Here is an 18,000-nt window from a genome sequence, read left to right on the forward strand (position 1 = left end):
GCTCTGAGTGGAAATAATCCAAGATAATTTAACCAGGAGTACAATAACACTGCACCATAGGAGACTATCAGGAATCCAAACTACAGAACCAAGCCTTGGCCCCAGTTCCCTTTCAGCTTCCCATAACCGCAACCCACGCTGCCAGCCCATTGCTGAGAATGCTCTGTGGCTGCCTGCTTTCAGCGCTGACAAGGGCTGGCTGCATTTCACACTACCTTTGAAGAGCGGTATCCCTTCATTCTGGGAGCTACTGAGATTCAGAGCAGTAGAGAGCTGAAGACTGAGAAGTTACACTGCCATTGGGACTCACTGCCTTCCCTCAGCTGTCTGGATACTGGACTACTTTTCTAGCCCTTTTTGCTGTTTTACCATCTCCCTCTTACAAGCACCGAGTCATACAGACCTGAGGGTGAAACAAGCCTGAATTTCCTGAAACTTATTCATCTCTCTGTACAAGGAGCAAATGGTTCTGGAAGGAATTACACTGTCATGAACAAAAGTAGAATTGGATCCACAGGTTGATGCCTAGAATAAGGACCACGTCACTCCTTGCATCAGACCTACTGGAGCCAAATTCAGACCAGGAAGGCAGAGAAGCAGCTCTGTTGGAGCCAGTGAAATTGGACTTGCGAGATGGAAGCAAGGAGCTCCAATGCCAGGCATAGTCTGAGTGGAACGGCAGCACTGGATTCAAGCTTTGGCTCCCTTCCATTGTCTCTATTGATGTCTCTAGCATGTTGCTGCTGTAGGAAGTGGCATTAAAGGGAAGCATATGAGTGGTTTTCTGCCATATGCTTCCCACCCTCATTCACAACACTGTGCCCCAGCCTAGCTTCAAAGGAGATGCTTTTTCTCCTTCCCCTGGAGCACTATACTGCAGGCACTGTTGGAGACTGACCAGCAGTCTGAGCTGGCATGCCAAGCCTTCTGTGCCCAGTGCCTCCCAGGTGAGGCTGAATGCTGCTGGGTTATTGGAGGTACGTCTGCCCTGAGTAAACCTTAAGACAGAGCTTTTACACCCTGAAGGGCCTATTCCACCCGCTCCTTTAGTGCGACAGCAAGCACCATGCTCTGCAACCTCTGCCTTTCCCGTCTCTCACCTGCTCCCAGCAAGGCACCTGCCCTGTCTGCACACACCCTCACCTTGTGGACTGCTTGGCCAGCATGGCCACATAGGTGATGACAAAGTTCTGGAACTTGCGGCGCTGCTCCTCCCAGCGGTCCTCCACTGAGTAGTAGTTCGGCAGTGGTGCCCCAAAGAGGATTTCGCTTCGCAGCAGGGAGCTCTTCATGTTCTCAGCAGACAAGCCCTCATCCACATACCAGTAGAATTCAGGGTGGGTCATGGCCAGCTCCAGGGACCCTGTGGGAGAAAGCAGCGCCACTTTTGTTAGGTCAGACTTGGCAAGGCACAGGGTCTAGTCTGACAAAGGGAAACTTGGAGTGATCCTGCCTTTCAGAGTGATGCTGACTGCTGCTGCCTTATAGAGAGCAAGGAGGGCTGGGGAACGCTGGATTACAAAGACTCACCTTCCGCTTCTGCTTTGTAACTCTGCTTGTAATGTTGCCTACATGGAGTTCACTGTTAGGAACACATTTTCCACCCAACTGTCATCTCAACCACAGCTCCCCCAAGCAGGAAAGCACACAGCCTCCCCATCAATACTCCCACTGTTGGATGCACTTAGTTCTCCTACACTGGGCCAATATCTACTCTATCACACTGGGAAGCACAAGAGCTAAACAACACCTATGGAAGATGAGGGGTCCTGTCTCTGCTGTGACCTGGTACCTCTGCCATCTGATGGTGTCAAGGATGCAGAAATGGTGGCACTCAGCTAGTAAGAGTAAGAAACACTGCCTGTCTACCCCCAAAATCCAAGCTCTCTTGAGTTCATATCAAGAAAACCCCCAAAAATAGGCTCTTTCCTGTTTTGGTAGCAAAGCTGTTACTCATAGCGGAGCAGATGGAGTTAATTCTTTGCCTGCTCCCTGTATGGCTCCTGGACTGCTATCATCTCCAGCCTTCGCTTGGGAGACAGATGGAGGCTTCATCCCACAGCCACATCACACCTACAGACTCCTCATGATTCACCTCTTTTTCACCATCCAAAGCCTTTGCTCTACCAGAGAGGGGCACAGTACAGGGTACGAAGCTGGGAAGAGGAGGCAGGGTCTTCCTCCTCCTCTCCTTATAGAAGCCTTTCCAGCTGGTGACTCACAAGCTGCCTTTCAAGCTCAAGAGCAGCCCCCAGACTTCTTTCATCTGCTCCACAGAGAAGGGAAGCTCATTCCTACTGTCTGTCCAAGACCTGACATTCTTTTAGTTAACCACAGTCCTTCACAGGGGAAAAAGGTCAGTAGGAGGCATCTGTACAATGAAGGACTCCCCCTCATTTGTCCCTCTCACTCGCCTGTTGGAGCCTGTGTGACCTATGACTGGGATTGCAGGGGCTTTGCTGAAAGGGTAGAAAGGTGGCCCTAGAGCAGAAAAAAGGATTCCTCAAGGCACAACATGGCAGCATCTTCCTCTTTGCACAAGGCAGCCACCCCTCGTAGCTGTACACCAGTAAGTGACTGCTTGAACCTGCAGGAGATGCGTGCCTTAAATGGGTCAGCCTTTGCCCACAGCCCTCAGCTCACCTTGGATGTCAGCAAGGTCTTGTCCCATGCCATCATAGTAAATCTTCCCTCCTCTCTCAGTGGGGAAGAAGTAAGTCATGAGGGAGCTGGGAGGGGAGCAGTAGGAATAGGAGCCCAGGGGCAGGTCCTTCAAGACCTCGTGGGGCTTCCAGCAGAACTCCCGAAAGCGAGGGTGGTCCATGATCTTGCGCTCAACCTCATGGATGGTAACCAGGCGCTCGGTGGTGAAGATGTTGTTCTCAGAGTCCCCCCGAGCCAGAAAAATTAGCTCAATGCGCCAGTGGGCATGTGTCTGTGTGTTGGCACTGATGTAAGTGCTGGAGTAGTCCCAGCGTGGGGTACCTCTCCCAGTTCGGGAAGTCCGGTTTCCTGGGTTCAGGTGGGCATGGGGCTTGGGGGAGCTCGTCCTGCCCTCTGGGGTGCTGCGCTTGACCCGCGCACTGACCCCCAGGTGGGAAGCATTGAGGTGAAGTTGCTGGAGCTGCTCAAAGATGAGCCTCTGCAGGGTTTCAGAGGTGAAGTCAGCCAGGTCCCGGCGGTTCCTCCCCCATGACCCAAACTGGGACTTGAGGGCCAAGGCAAGTGCATCGAAGCGCTGAGAGGACTCATGGTTGCGGATCTCGAAAGCATTATAGGAGATGTCAATATCCAGGGCTGGGTAGTGGAGGAACATGACAACAGCAAGCACAGCAGGGATGGCACAGCCCAGGAAAAGGATGAAGCCAGCACAACATGGGTTGGTAAATACCCAGCCAACAATATTCCAGAAGCCAGACACTGGCAGCATGACACGCAGGGGCCTCACTCTGCATGGACTTTTTCCACACAACAGAGCACCCTCCCGCCTCTTTCGGGAGCTGAAGGCTACCTCTTCATCTTCCTCATCTAGCCAGGCATCCTGTAACAAGGGGTCATCCTCTGTGTCCATGTCCAGCGCCTGCACAAAGAGGTAGGGAAAAGCAGTTAGCAAGGCCCAGCCATGAATCCCTAGCAGTTGCCAAAGGATCTCAGCAGCAGAGCCAGGAAGAGAGGCACACTCCAGCTCTCAGCCCTGCACCCTCAGCAGCAAAGCATGACCCTTTCAAACCCCAAAGACTTGATACAGCCACTGAAAGAACAGGTTTGCCATGGGGTATCTTACACCCTACCCGGCAGAGGAACCATAGAGGGGGGAAGTTCAAACTACAGTCCCAGAGCTCAGCGCTCTGGCAGAAGAGGGCTCTGCATGGCTCCAGGAACAGCAGGCACAGAGATGGCAGAGGATTCACAGTATGCTGCTCAGACTGCAGCACCAGGAACATTTAATTAGCTAAGCTGGTTCTCATACTTGGGAACAGTTCATGCTACCAGATGAAAAATGCAAGGGAACCTGTCTTCCTCTCCTTCAAACTGACAATAGATTTCCCCCCATCTATTTATAGCCGTATTCATCTTTCCCCCAAACCGTGCATGTGTGCGCACACACAGAACTAGAAGCACATGCACCCGTACTTGCAGACACACACGTACGCATACACTTGCACGTACCAATGTCCCCCAGAGAGCTCACGGTGACCCTGCTCTAGTCCCTGAAGGGCTATCCACTGTCAGTGTGGGAAAGGAAAGGGCCAAACAACCCCGCTTTCCTTCCACCCCTGTGGGATATTTTTTATGGAGTGGGTTTTCCCAGAAAACCAGGAAGCAAAAGCAGTTCCTGCCCCCATGGAATAAGGAGGAAACTCTCCCTGATCAGCCCATACTTGGGCAGGAAGTAAGGGAGAGTCCCTGGGAGGCGCTCTCCTCTGCAGGGGGCTGCCAGCACACACAGGGTCTCAGACTTTCCCATGTGCCCCTCCTAGGTGTTGCATGGTGGCCTCCCGAGCCAGGAAGCCACAGGTGGTGGTCCCCAAGAGCAAAGCCCAGACCCTGTAAGTGTCACTCCCTTCCCCTGCTCCCAGCAAAGCCTGCAGCCCCCCCTCACTGAACGAATGAACAGATTCAGTCCCTTGCTTGACCCTGATAGTTGCCAGCAATTTACACACAGGCCAGAAGCAATTTACGAGCTTTGCTCCCAACCAGTGTTTCTATTTTAACAGGACTTCTATCAGCAGAAGATGAATTGCCAGCACCCCTTAACTCTGGGAGCTGCCTGAACTTGGGCTGAGAGGAAAAGCAACGGGGCAGAAATGCTCCCTGGCAAAATAGGGATGTGCAAAGGGGCAAGAGCCACAGCAATCTCCCTGGCTCTGGTCAGCCTGAGTGATGTCTGCGGATGTCTCCCATGGGATTCACTCTGGTCTGGATAGCATCCGTGCTGTCAGGCTGGGCAGGGTGCTCCCAGCACTGCAGAGCCTGTGGAGAACTGGGAACCTCTGAGCTCCAGCCTCCCTGCTCCTGCCCACACCTATGAAAGAACAAATGTTGATCAGCGGCTTTAATCTGCAACTGATACTGTCAGAAAACATCCCACCCTTCCTGTCAGTGTGAGAGCAGGGACTCTCCCAACCCCTCGCTGTGGTTAGGATCACGCAGCTGGGTCACCACCTCGGCCAGGCTGCAGAGAGGGCATGTGTAAGACAGTGCTGAATCCTCCTCCTGCTCTGCAACTTCATAGTGCAAAACTAGATGGGCACCACTGATGGCAGATGGCCACAGTCCCTCTTCTGCCAGACCTCCACATCCTCAGGAGGCTAACAAATAGGGTGAGGAGAGAGCAGCTCACAAAGCTCTGCTGTCTTGTTTCCCCCTTCGCATACAGGGCTGTTAGCAAGAACAAAGCAAAGAGGGCTTTTTCAAGTCTCTGGAAAGGTTAGGAGAAATCTAGCTGATTTTAGTCTCCATTAAGATTTCTTTAATATTCAGGATGCATAATCCTAAACAGTCAGGGAGCATCTGAAAGTTTCCCTGAACAGCCACGCATCACTGTGTGAGCCTTGGGCCCTGGGGCAAGGCCAAGAGCAGATGAACAAGGCTGCCTAAACCAGCGACTGGTGCACCAGCGATCCTTCGGCTCAACTTCCTGGCCATGCATACCCATGTGCTCTTTTGTTGGTGCTTACGGACAGCCTTACTTGCACCATGGCAGGGAGAAGCTTCCTCAAGTCCCTGAATCTGCATATAAATCCTCTCCCAGCTGCTCCTTGCTGCAGTTTTGCCTTCTTTCTCACATTCTATACTCCCAAACTCCCACCACAGAGAAGCCAGAATCCCATCAATGCTGACAAAGCAGTGGAGGGCAGTGACACCCTCCTGTGTGTCCAAAGCCTGCTGGCCCGCCAGCCCCCCTGAACACAGCCCAGTACCAGCCCCAGCTCAGGTCCCCCCCGGCTGCCCACCTTTGCAGACAGACATCCTCAGCACGTGCAAGCCAGTGTGTAAGTCCCATCCACTGCTGGGCTGAGAAGTACCGTCACCCTTCTGCCTCTAAGAGAGAGCCAAGCCACAAGTTCAGCTCACGTTAGCAGTGCAGATTGGTGCTGCAAACCTCATCCCATCTGGGCAAGCTGGTGTGTACATGCAGTTACCTCCACTCCAGCATGGAGTTACTGCAAGACCTGATCAAGCATATGTATTCTCTCTTTAGAAAGAGAGGTAAAGAGCCATAATAATTTCCCATTTATTGAGCTACTGAGGAGAAGGAGGGAAAAGATTCTAATCCTGAAACAGAAGAGCCTGGACGTGACAAGAAAGGGAAACGAGAGAGAATGAGATAGTAATAAGCCAGCAGAAAAAGAATCATACCATCTTTTTTAACCAAGAGCTAAATCCTCAACCCAAGGAAGGGATCAGACCTCAGGCATCTCCCTCTGGCTCTTCCATCCACTCTCATGGTCACTACAAATCCCACCTTATGACAGACGGGCATCCACAATGTATGAAGACCAAGACGTGCTAACCTCTAGCTAAAGACTGGTACAAATTCTGATGCTGGTGTGAACTCCAGCACAGCAAATGGTGGAAAAGACCCAAGATTATATGCCGTCATGTGGGAACTGAGTCAGGGAAGGATCAAGATTTGGTCCAGGTGGAAGGGCAAGGGGAGGGAGGCACCTGGGCTGTGCTGCCCCTGACGGTGACAGCCTCCCTCTGCATGCGGTGTAAGCACGCGTGAGCATCCTGCCCTAGTTCCACCACAGCTCTGAACTCCCTTCAAAAGAGAGTTTACCACATGATTCGGCTGCAAAGCCAGACACAGCTCTCTTAGCGTTGCCCTTGGCACTCATCTGGCTTTACCGCCTTCGTCAGATCCTGCCTGGGTCAGGATGAAAGCTTATCCAACCCGAAACATGGCAAACTGAATCGGCGGGGGAGATAAACCCTGAAATCAGCCAGAAGGGGAGTTAATGCATTTTTTCTGCTTGAATTCTACTTGGGGGCTGGCCTGCTTTCCTTCCACCGCTTCCTGTGCTACCCAGGGACTCCCAGCATTGAAGCATGGCCCAGTTAGTTTTTCAGTTCCAGAATATGCACAGTGGACCTAATCCTGCAGCCCTAATCAAAGCTCTGCCTCGCCTCTGTGCAAGCTTAGCCTGCTCCAGGTTGGAAGGAGCAGAGGATAAGAGCACTCCTAGGAGCCCTGGATCTGTTTCTTTGGAGAAGAGGCACCGATTCAGCCTGTTGAGATAAGCATTCAGCTTTCTTGGGCTTCCCTCTGCCCCTTCCAAAGCAAACAGGCTTTCTCCTCGTTCAAAACCAGTCAGGACTGGTTTTGCCACCAGTAGGGTGGCAGAACCTCCTGTAAAGAAGCTTCCTGGCTCAGATTTAAGGTGTTGCTACAGGCAGAGCTTCAATCAAGTCAGAGAAAAGTAAAGGAAACTGGGCAGAGCACTTAGCAAATAAATACTAAGAGCCACAGCTGAAGTCACCATGGGGTGCCCATGTCACCATGGCGTGCCCATGTCAGGGACCCCATTCCCACTCTCCTGATGCTTTCAGGGTTTTCCATCAGCAACATATAAGCATTCAATAGATGCGTGCTGAGAAGGGGGCTAGGCTGCCACCACACACCCAGTGAAGGACAGCCCCTGAACCAGCTGCTCGAGCACAAAGAGCTCCAAAAGCCTACCCACACAGCCTGCAGCGGCTCCTGCTTTCTGCACGGCCCTGCAAAGGCAGACCGCGTGGGCAGGCTGCACGCTGCACAGCCAGCTCAGAGCAAGACAGGGGCAAAGCAAGGGGCAGGTCTCCCCAGTGTACCTGACACGGGGAAAATGTGAGGCCCCTTCCCTTCCCCATACTACCACGATATGGATGAAGTTCAACAGCAGGGCTGGAGAGCTGCGTAGTTCTGCTCTGCAGAGCCGCCTACGGAGAGTAAGCTGCGAAGGGGCTTTTGCCTAACAGCTGTAGAGAAGTCACAGACCCTGCTCTCTTCTGGCAAAGCTGGGCCTGCACAGTTTGCGTTCAGCTCACCCACCTCCTGGCCTGGCATCGGCACACGTTCATCTGTGCTGCCTCGCTCGTTCAGACAGCCAAGAACCACCTGGGGATAGGGAACAGGGAAGTGGGGAGAAGTAAGCAAGCACAGTTGAGCTTGGAGGGACCCTGTAGAAAAATAACTGAGCTGGAAAGGGAGGGTAGGAGGGGGATTCAAGAGGGGAAGGGAAGGAGCAGTCTGTAGTACAGTCCTCCCTTAGCATTCAGCCTTCAGACTGCTGGACCATTTCAGCACCCTCCCGGGATGAAGAAACTTCCTGATCTGAAGATGTGAGTTCAGAAAATCCATCACAGCAAAGAGACATGGCCATGGAGAGACTCACATCTTCCAACCCTGCGTTGGTGTAAAGACACACAGCTTTACGGAAGGTACTATCCTACGCCAGGATCCAGCTGATGATCTGGTTTGCCTCTTCAAGGCCACAGCAGCAGTGTGGAGAGGAGGAAGACAAGGAAGGTCTCCTTGCCAAGGCTATTTTTTTCAGTGACAATGGGCACACTTTTGTCCAGAGGAGCATAGAGGCTCTCTCACATCAGATCTGAGCCACCCCCCGGCGCTGCACACCAGACAACCTGCAACTGAACCTCAGCACCACAGCCATGAATTCTGCCAGAGGCCAATGGAAGAGGCTCACCCCCCTCCTCCCTGGATGACCGTCACAGATGAACCAGTGACTGGCAGACTGGGCCTCCGAGCCCCTTGATATTTGCACCCCTGTTCAGCAGTTTAACCTGGGCATCCTCCACCTCTTGCTGCAACGTACCAGTCTGATTGAATTAAGCATTTAAAGCACTGCAGGGCCGTGGAGCACAGGGTAGGAATAATTATGGCTCCTGTGAACCTTACACACAGCAGAAAAGAAGGGACAAAGCCAAACCTGGGAGACCTTAAGATCAGCAAGAGTTTTGCCCTTAACTGCAGCAGGTGGGATCCAGCTCAGACCCCAACAGCCCTGCAGGGATTGTCGCTCACTTGCACCCCAACCAAGAAAAAACCCCATGCAGCTCCCACGTGACGGAGTTCTTTTTCAGTGAAATCTAGTATAGAAGAAAGTCATTGACAAGTTGGGGAGAGGCAGTGACAGATGAGGAACCTAATTACACCCGACCTGACTAATTAATGCTGACTTTCAGATTAAGAAGTCCTCACTAGTGTTCCATTTCAATTACTCAGTTGTTCCTTCTTACAGGAAAAAGGAAGCCTTGTGCATCAGCAAGCTAGAAAGAAAAAAGGAAAGAAAGCACAAGGCAAGAAGGAGGGAAAGACAATTTCTGTAATATGGGAGATTCCTATCGACAAAATAATTAAACTTCACATTCATTTCTCCCATGGGCAAAGCTTTCAGAGCAGAGCTAGCAGTTTTGTGATCCTATTTGCATTCCTGAAAACTCTTGGAGTTTCTACCAAAGGCAGCTGTAGGCCCCTTTGTTAGCTATATAAAGTTCCTCTAAGAGGGAGAGAAATGGGCTTTGTGCTTGCAAAATCATCCTAAGAGCACCCAGCTCCTGCAAAAAGCTACCTCTCTGTAACAATGCACAGTCGATAGCAGGGATGGACACAGTGCCTCCCAGGCCCTGTTATGCTGGAGAACGTTGTACACAGCTCTGGCCAGGAAAAAATAACTGGAGGGTATCACTAATGTATACCCACTCTAAAGCAGGGCTCTACAGTGACAGAGACTCAGGACCAGAGCTTTGCTCTGCACTTGAATCACTGAGACTAGCCTAGAAGCATCATTTTGAAAACCAACCAAGAAGGGCTTTTTCTCAATGCAGCCATGACTGAGTGCATGGAGGAAGCCCTTTGTGTTGCCCTTTGCCAGTGCAGGCTACCTTTCACCAGTGGGGGAAAAAGAAACAGTAAGGAGGAATCAGATACAATTTCTGGGCCCCTAATTGGGGGTCTGACTTTCAGAGGTGTTGCACGCCTGGAAAAATAAAGCAGGCCCTGCACAGCTGACCCTGAATCTCCTGAAATACTTCTGAAAACACTGGCTTAATTCAGCCATTGACCAGAACCTGTGTCTGAGGACACTACCCAGAACCTGTTTCAGTGGGACACAAGCCCAGAGATGCACATACTGCTTAAAGGCACTGGTTTAAACCGTTGGCTGGGCTGGCTCCACCATTATTAATCAAGCAGGTCTACTTTTCCAGCTCTACAGCAGAATGCAGCAACAAGGCTTTAATCTGTTGTCTTTCTGGGCCCTTTGCATTTCCCTTCCCACTTGCTTTAAATCCTTTGGTAAAATGCACCAAAACATTGTCAGACCCCAGGCACTTTGCAGATCAGAATGACGTCAAAATGCTCCAGCAGCACAGTGCTATTGGAATTGCAGCGCAATGATCTGAATGTGTTTGCTGGGAAAAAAGTTCAACAGGTTTTTTTTTAAATATGTATTTAAAGCTCTATCGTCTGCAATTCCACTTGCCCACAGGAGGCAAGACAATAGATAGGGCTGCATAAAGGATGGAGGATTGTCTTACCTCCCAAAGTTTATGAAATTAAGTACATGCATGCACACTCACTCCTAACTGAGGTGTCCTTTCACTGCTGACTCTCTTACCCTTCTCTCCCCTTACAGGCACTTTTACACCCTGGCTAGGATTAAGAGCAGCTGGAAATGGAAGGAACCAGTCAGACCCAATGATCTTAAAGGTCTTTTCCAACCTTAGTGATTCTACGATCTATCGACCTGCTTTCAGAATGGACAAAGGCTGGCTGGAGCACTGTCAGCCTACAACATCAAGGGTCTCCTGCCTGCACCCGCCTGCTATTCCAGGTGTCTGACAAGCACTGATTAGATCTACTCATAATTGCATGCCAAAAACAGTGTGGAAAGATTAGCTGCAAAGTCAAGCACTCACCAGTCAGGAAATGCCAAATTCAGGGCTGACACAGCATCCTTAATTTGTCCCCCTTCTGTAAATGCTTTGCAGTGCAGTTTTTCCTCCAAGCCCGGTGTCCAAAGGCAAGGACTCTGGCCCCTACCAGTGCATGCGATGGATGATGCTCCCCGAACCCAGCAGCTATTCGCTACCTTGTTCTCTCCTCATTGTTCAGCGTGTGGTCTCATGCCTCATTTCCTGCATGCCGCTCAAGCCTGGCTCAGAGGCAGAATTATTAATTTCCTCATGAGCTTTTCAACACTGCCTGTCACGACAGAGTCTGAGAGCTGAACAAACAGGACTGAACTGAATCCTCTCCTTGCATCTCTGAGAAGGAGGGGGTGGTGTCGTCCACATCTGACAGATGCGGGAGCTCAGGAGATCGGAAGCTAAAAAAAATAGACACTTATTTTGGGCACCTAGTTTAAGACACCCAAGACACCTAATTTCTTAGAGTACACAGAACGGCACAGGCGGGAGCTGTGTGCAACAAACTGCAAACTCGGCTTTGTTCTGCAAGCATAATTTGAGCTGTAACATCAAGCGTAACCATTGCTGTGCAACAAAACCTCTACGCTGGCAAGGGACATCCAACCTCTACAACGAGAACCAATTTCACACCATCTATGCAAACCAGTGACGTGCAAGCCAGCGACGTGCAAGCCAGCACTGGGACACCTCAGAAGGCTTAACAGTGCCAGAGAGCACAAGGACCATCAGTTCCCTCATCGCTCTTTACCTCTAACCCAGCCAAGTGGGCAAGAAACAGGCTGAAAAAGCAGGACTGCAAGACCAGCATACGGGGAAAAGGGAGAGAGACTGGTTTTAAAGGTGTTTGCTTTGCTGTGTGAGAAGCTACTACCTGCACACAGAACAGACCAAGAAGAAAGTGGACAGAAGAACTAGGTAACCTTGCAGCTGTGATCCACAAAAGATGTACAGCAAAAGCTTTTGCTTTTGGTTGTTGCTTTCAGAAATCAGCAGCTCCACTGTACTTTGCGAGGAGTAAGATGCCTGCAAATAAGAACTAGCTCAGCCATCTGAGTTTCCTATCTAACACCACACTCTTCCTGAATGTTTCCTTAATTAGGAAAAAGGCTGATCCCACAGCCTTTGATCAGGGGGAGACCTTCATATGGCACTAGTTTTGGAAATTGAGGCAGTCCCACCATGGGTCCAGCAGGTACCAGCTTTGAGGTCTGTCCTAGGGTGCTACTTCCTAAGTGACTCCAGGAAGCATCTGTATCCCGACAGATTTAAAAAAAAAAAATAATCCAAAAGGACCAAAATACTTGCTTCAATGTGCTGATACTGGCACTTCTCAAAGCAAAAGGTCACCAGCATTTGTTGGCATCGAACCATGCATGTTCGGTGCCCTGCCATCCCAGGATCGCTGCAGAGGTAAACCTACACAAGAACTCTGCTAACATGCATGTCATTGCCAAAGAAAATTCATTTCCTGATAAAATAATTTGCTCCTGGTTATTGTAACTAGTGATTGTAGGTGTTAGAAGACAGCTTCTTGGTTATAATCTCAGGAAACACGCCTTGCAGCCTTGTGCCACGTTTACCACTTGAGTTACTTGCTCGTGTTAATGATAAGGCCCCGCTGTCACTCAGGCATGTGGCACTTACAGGTTTCTGCACATGGGCGCCAAGCAAGCTGAGACTCTGATATGCTTCAGAAATGACTTACCTAACCACTACAAAAATTACTTAGATTTTGTCTGAGCCACTTGCTGTTGCTAAGTAAAGGGCTGGCTTCTGGATCAGCTGTGTGCCTTTGGGTGCCTTGACACAGACTTCAAAAGCACCCTGGATCCCTCCTACCAGGGGCCCAAGATAACAAGCTTGTTAAAAGTGTGTGGATTTCCACGCTCCAGTGTCTGTCCCTGAGTGCTTGTGTTCATAGCAAAGCCTTTACAGATCATTAAATACAGATGGCTGCCACAAACCAGGGACTTGTATTATTATCCCAAGAAGTGTCACTCAGTCCAGGAAGGAATCTCAGACCACAGAGAGGATTCACCAGTTCGCAAGTCCCTGGAACAAACAGCTATCCCCAAAGCTAGTGTAGATAAACTCAGGCTTCCCATACCACTGAAAGAGGGGAAATTTAGATGAGATCTGGGGAAGAAATTCTTTGCTGTGAGGGTGATGAGCCCCTGGCCCAGGTTGCCCAGAGAAGCTGTGGCTGCCCCATCCCTGGAGGTGTTCAAGGCCAGGTTGGATGGGGCTTGGAACAACCTGGGCTGGTGGGAGGTGTTCTTTAATGTCCCATCCAACCCAAACCATTCTGTGATTCTATGATTCTATCACTGTCACCCTGAAAAGGAAAGCTAAGTCCTGCTGTCAGCCCCTGCCAGTCATTTATTATTCCACTCTGTGCTCAGGCTCCCCAGTTTATGCCACCGTGGGCACCAGTACCACTCCATGCTCAGCTGCAGGATTCCCAGCTCTGCCCCTGCTCCCCACACCTGCTCCTTGCAGCAGGAGGAAGTACGAGGACAAGGGCTGGCTCTGTGCTCCCCTCCATCTGCCGCTCCCCAGCAATAGCTGGCTTGTGTGTGCACTGTGCTTCTGGGACTAATCAAAACACCCTCTCCTAAAGGCTCCTCTCCAGAGGCTCCCCATAAGCTGCTACATCATTACTGAGAAAGCGGAGGGCAATTTCTTCCTCCCCGCGCATGTGAGCTGCTTTCTCGCCAGCAGCCTAAGTGGCGCTTTGTGCTGGTTGTGGCTCTGTGAGCCGCAATACGAGGGGTAACACGGCAATGCCAACCTGTGCTGCCAGACCTTCTTGCCACGCAGGGGACAGGCAGCTATTTCATCTCTACTTCTTGCACTCCAACATAAGGAGTACAATTAAGGTTAAAAGAAAATGTTGCAAGTACTCCCCTTCACCTGAAGTGTCTGTATCCACCCAGCTCTGCTCATCATGGTCTGTCCTTCCAGGAAAAGGAGGTGCAGGCAAAAAGTCCCATCTGCACATGTCTGAGTTGTATGGGCCAGAGTGTCTCACTCCAGATGCTGCAAAGTCTCACTCTGATGGATCTAAAGGTCTTGCCTTTTTGCTGCTATAATTTACTGGCATAAGAAAATGCCAGATTCACAACACGAAGGCTGTAAGGACTCCAATCTGTGCTGGGGACACAGCTCCCATGGCATTTCAGTCATACTCAGTTCTTCAGCAGGACTTTCCACATACCAGCATGAAAGAGGAATGGGGGATGCTGTAATCCTCTCAGAAACGAGGGGGCAGAAGGCATAGCCAAGGTTGTTCATGCCCCATTCCAGCTCCATACACTGAGCTGAGCTCATCTATGATATAGGCAGGCCTCATATTTCTGAGAATGTGAGGGCCTGAATTTTGGGCAGAATTCATCCTGACAGTCACTACAGCTGAGTGGGAATAACTGAAGCAAGCATATTCCATTGTCAACCATAGACAACTTACTGCTGGATCAGGAGGGACTCACAAAGTAGCTTGCAGCCAGCTGGCTCTCAGCAGCCATGAAGTGGGATCTGAGCAGGTACGACTTTCTTACCTCCCACACTTCTCCCTCCCTGAAACATATGCAGCTAGCTGCTCTCCTCCCATGAAAACCTGGTGCTTCTGGAATTAGATGAAAAAGCACTGCTTTTTCATCTTCCCAGTATCAGTGAGAGATCTGGAAGCAGAGGTGTCAAACCCAGTGGCTGGAGAGCCTCTAGTGCCATAGCTGACTGCTCCAGAGCAGGACCTGGGTGAACACAAGGTTTTTCAGAACAGAAGGAAAACTTCCTGAGGGGAAGGGGAGGATATGGAGACAAGACAAGATGCCTCAGTGCCTGAGCAGCACGTCGGCAGATCCCCTGCCAGTACAAGGACTTAAAGCTCACTGCCAGCTGCACCAACCATGCAGAAACTCACATTAAATGTTACCACAGCTCAATGAGCACAGTCCTGCAGTCCGTTAGCAGACGAGGGGGCAGGGTCTCAGAATAAGCAAACAGGCTTTAATGACACATTAATCTCAGGGAGAGTCCATGATGCTTCCCAATACAGACAAGAGACACTAAGAGCTGGTTCCTGTTAGTCCCTGTACAAGGGAGGGAAATGTTGCTGGCAGCAGCTCCCAGAAGCTGCCAGTGAAGCCATATCCGTAGGATACAGATTTAGGCCATCAGGACTGAGCTGCCTCTTCTCCTCCCTCCCAGCACAGACCTGGAGCGTGATCTAAGCCTGGCACAGGAGCAGTTCAGGAAGAGACAGACACCACCCTTGTCCCTATTCCCCTTCTACCACCAAAGATGCAGAGACTCACAGCCATGCAAGCTGCACGAGCTCAGGAGCTCGCGACAGGCAACCGTCCAACCCAAAGGATACCAAGGAACTGCCATCTGGCAAAGGATCAAAGCATTTCAGGCAATTGTTCCCCCTTCCTTACCGCATGCCACACTCCTCAGCCAGGCATTCACAGGCTGGGATGCTACTTGTGCTCACTGCAGGACCGAGTCCTGCAGTTAAAATGCAAAAAAATGAAGGAAACATTCATGGCTCTGCTGTTAGTTTTTCTAGCTTTCCTGGGGCAAACCACATCATCTGATTCTGAATTGTTCTCATATTCTGGAGCCTGAGATCCCATCGCCCATCCCTTCACAACATGCCTTGTCGCAGGGCCTTCTGGGATCCCCCTCCACAAGCAAACACAGGCTATTCCTGCACAGACATTTGTAAATTGATTTTCAAAGGGACTCACTCCACTGCTCTATGCTGAAGTGGAACCACACTCGCCCAGTTGTCCGAGTAAGGGAACAAACTCCCCAAATCAGCCAGAGGAATGAAAATGCAAACAGTACCAGGATCTGCAACGTAGCCAAATAGATGGGAATACACGCAGGTGTTGTGCACGCAGGAATGAATTTAGCCACATGTTTGCCAAGATTCAGATCCAGAAGGAACGATCTCCCCCACAACACATCAGAAATACAAGAAACAGCAAGAAGTCTGTAAAAGAAATGTCATCATAGTCTTAACTTCGTCTGTCTCTGCTACTTGCAGTATAGCTCTCTGTTATCAGAATCTAAATAAGGTCAAATGCTTTACTGTACCACTTACACAGAAACCTATGCTATGGGCTCAGCACTTAGTGTGAGGTAACTTTCACCAAGGAATTGGTTCCATGTAACGGATTTACAGGAATGAAGCTTCTTTTCTTCAGCTTAAGCAGTGCCACAGGGGATGAAACATTCACCTGCTGATATATCTTGTTTCCAGTTGTCATAGGCTCATGTTTTATAGCTCCTTATGACTCTGCAGCGTTTCTACCATGCTCTGTGCACTGGTATATTGACATCAGTGACAAAAGTGAAACGGACCAAAGAACACCAAAGGTCACAGCTCCGTTGCCCCCTTGCTGCCTGTCTCAAAGAGCCCCAGGTGAAGTGACAGAGCTGAGGTGTAAGGGTTAGGATTGGGAGAAAGAAGAGGTGGCCTTGGAAGTAAAATTTGGTTTGTATGTGGGGAAAAAAAAAATGTCTCAAAGCATATACATCAAACTCTGAGACACTCCATTTAAAAGCAGGTGCATAGATTTGACACTCAGGTGAGTCCAAGGCACTGAGAAGTGCTCAGTGGGTGCTGAAGAACCACAGCGTGTGATGCCTGATCCTGGAGTTTGGAAATTGTAATGGTTGGCAGGAAGCACCAGAAGGAGCAGCTTCCTGCATGGTTCAGGAACTAGCTCAAGCTTTCCAGCAAAATAGATTTAGCTTTCAAAACAAGATGCTGTCTATATTGTCTAGACTCACGGACCTCAGTTTAAATGGAGCCCACTGTTTTATTGAGTCACTTTCATGCTCTTGTGGGCCTGTCCACCTTTCCATTTCAACTCAGCCATAAAAATTGGCTTGGAGATTAAACTTGGCGCATGAGTTGTTAGCTGGAGAGCAAGTGGGAGGGCGTGCGAGGGGGGAGGTGGAGGGAAAGAGGTGGCAGAGGAAATATGAAGACAGAGGAATTGGCCAGGTTTGATTTACAAGCAGGAGCCAGGGTTGCTTTGGGCTTTTCTCAGTCACATTTAAAATGCTCCATTGGGCTCTAGTTCAAATCTGAGTTTGCCGCCCCATCTTCAGGGATTCATTTGCCTTGTTAAAAGGAGGAACGAAAAGACAAATTACTTGATTCAGGGAATCAAGTGTGTTGCATGCTCAGCTGTACCCCACGCAGTAGAAAGGATTAGGTGTTGGTTTGCTTTTTTTTCCCCAAATTGTCTCCACAGACCTTAATACAGCACTCAAAAGCAATTCATTCTCAGCTCCTGGGTGTAAAACAGAGCCAAGAAACAAGTCATCATATAGCACATCCCCCTAGGAACAAAGAGCGCTTTGCATTTGTGCATCATATCAGCTTCTATCAGAGACTGCATAAACCCTTTGCAAACACCTATCAGATCCAATTCCCTTATTCCTCTAGGGAAATAGGTCGGATTATATGCAAGTTTACAAATGAATTAAGCGAGGCTCCACAGTCTAGCTCCAGCTCTGCTGGAATTCAGCCACAACTTTTGCTGACTTTAACAGAAACTAAATACAGACCAGGCAAGTTACAACTAATATGGTTACGTGGACCCTGGTTTGAGTTGCCATTTGGGGAGCAGCAGTGGTACCTACAACTCCAGTTAACAGTGACACAAACTGGGCACCCAGAAACTGAGGTATCCAAAACCCAGAGTTGTCTTTGCTACAGCGACCTTCCAGATCAGCTCAGAAATCACAAGATTTGTGGCAGAGCAACAGTAGGACCCAACTCTTCCCAATCCTCTGCTTTGATTACCAGGTGCTCCAGCTCCTCCCATGCTCAATATCATAAAGTGGGAAAAAACTGATACCCAGCAGAGGCTTGTGATGCTAACACATGAGTTTCCTGTTGGTCTGCAAATACACAGATCCTTTAAGAACATGGGAAGACAGGGGGAAACGAGGTTCCTATGATGCATTTTTGCAAATAGACCATGAAAGAAACAATGTATTGAGCCAAATGATCCTGGAAATGAAAGTGTCAATTTAACA

The 18,000-nt window shown here is 49.9% G+C and overlaps 1 protein-coding gene across 4 annotated transcripts in view; it reads right to left on the reverse strand.

Moving 5' to 3' along the window:
- The window catches only part of DISP3 (dispatched RND transporter family member 3), a 104,318-nt gene that overhangs the window by 19,048 nt on the left and 67,270 nt on the right, over positions 1 to 18,000 (reverse strand). For 3 of the 4 annotated variants that reach the window (XM_054222351.1, XM_054222353.1, XM_054222352.1), the window contains 2 exons: positions 2,644 to 3,580; positions 1,144 to 1,363 (listed from right to left, as the gene is read on the reverse strand). In XM_054222351.1, the coding sequence (XP_054078326.1) occupies positions 1,144 to 1,363; positions 2,644 to 3,580 (1,157 nt within the window). Of the gene's footprint in view, positions 1 to 1,143; positions 1,364 to 2,643; positions 3,581 to 5,957; positions 6,046 to 8,038; positions 8,257 to 18,000 lie in introns of those variants that run through there. The other variant, XM_054222354.1, reaches the window with a different exon arrangement.

Source organism: Rissa tridactyla, chromosome 16 (genome assembly GCF_028500815.1).
Source record: "Rissa tridactyla isolate bRisTri1 chromosome 16, bRisTri1.patW.cur.20221130, whole genome shotgun sequence".
Lineage (NCBI taxonomy): Eukaryota > Metazoa > Chordata > Aves > Charadriiformes > Laridae > Rissa > Rissa tridactyla.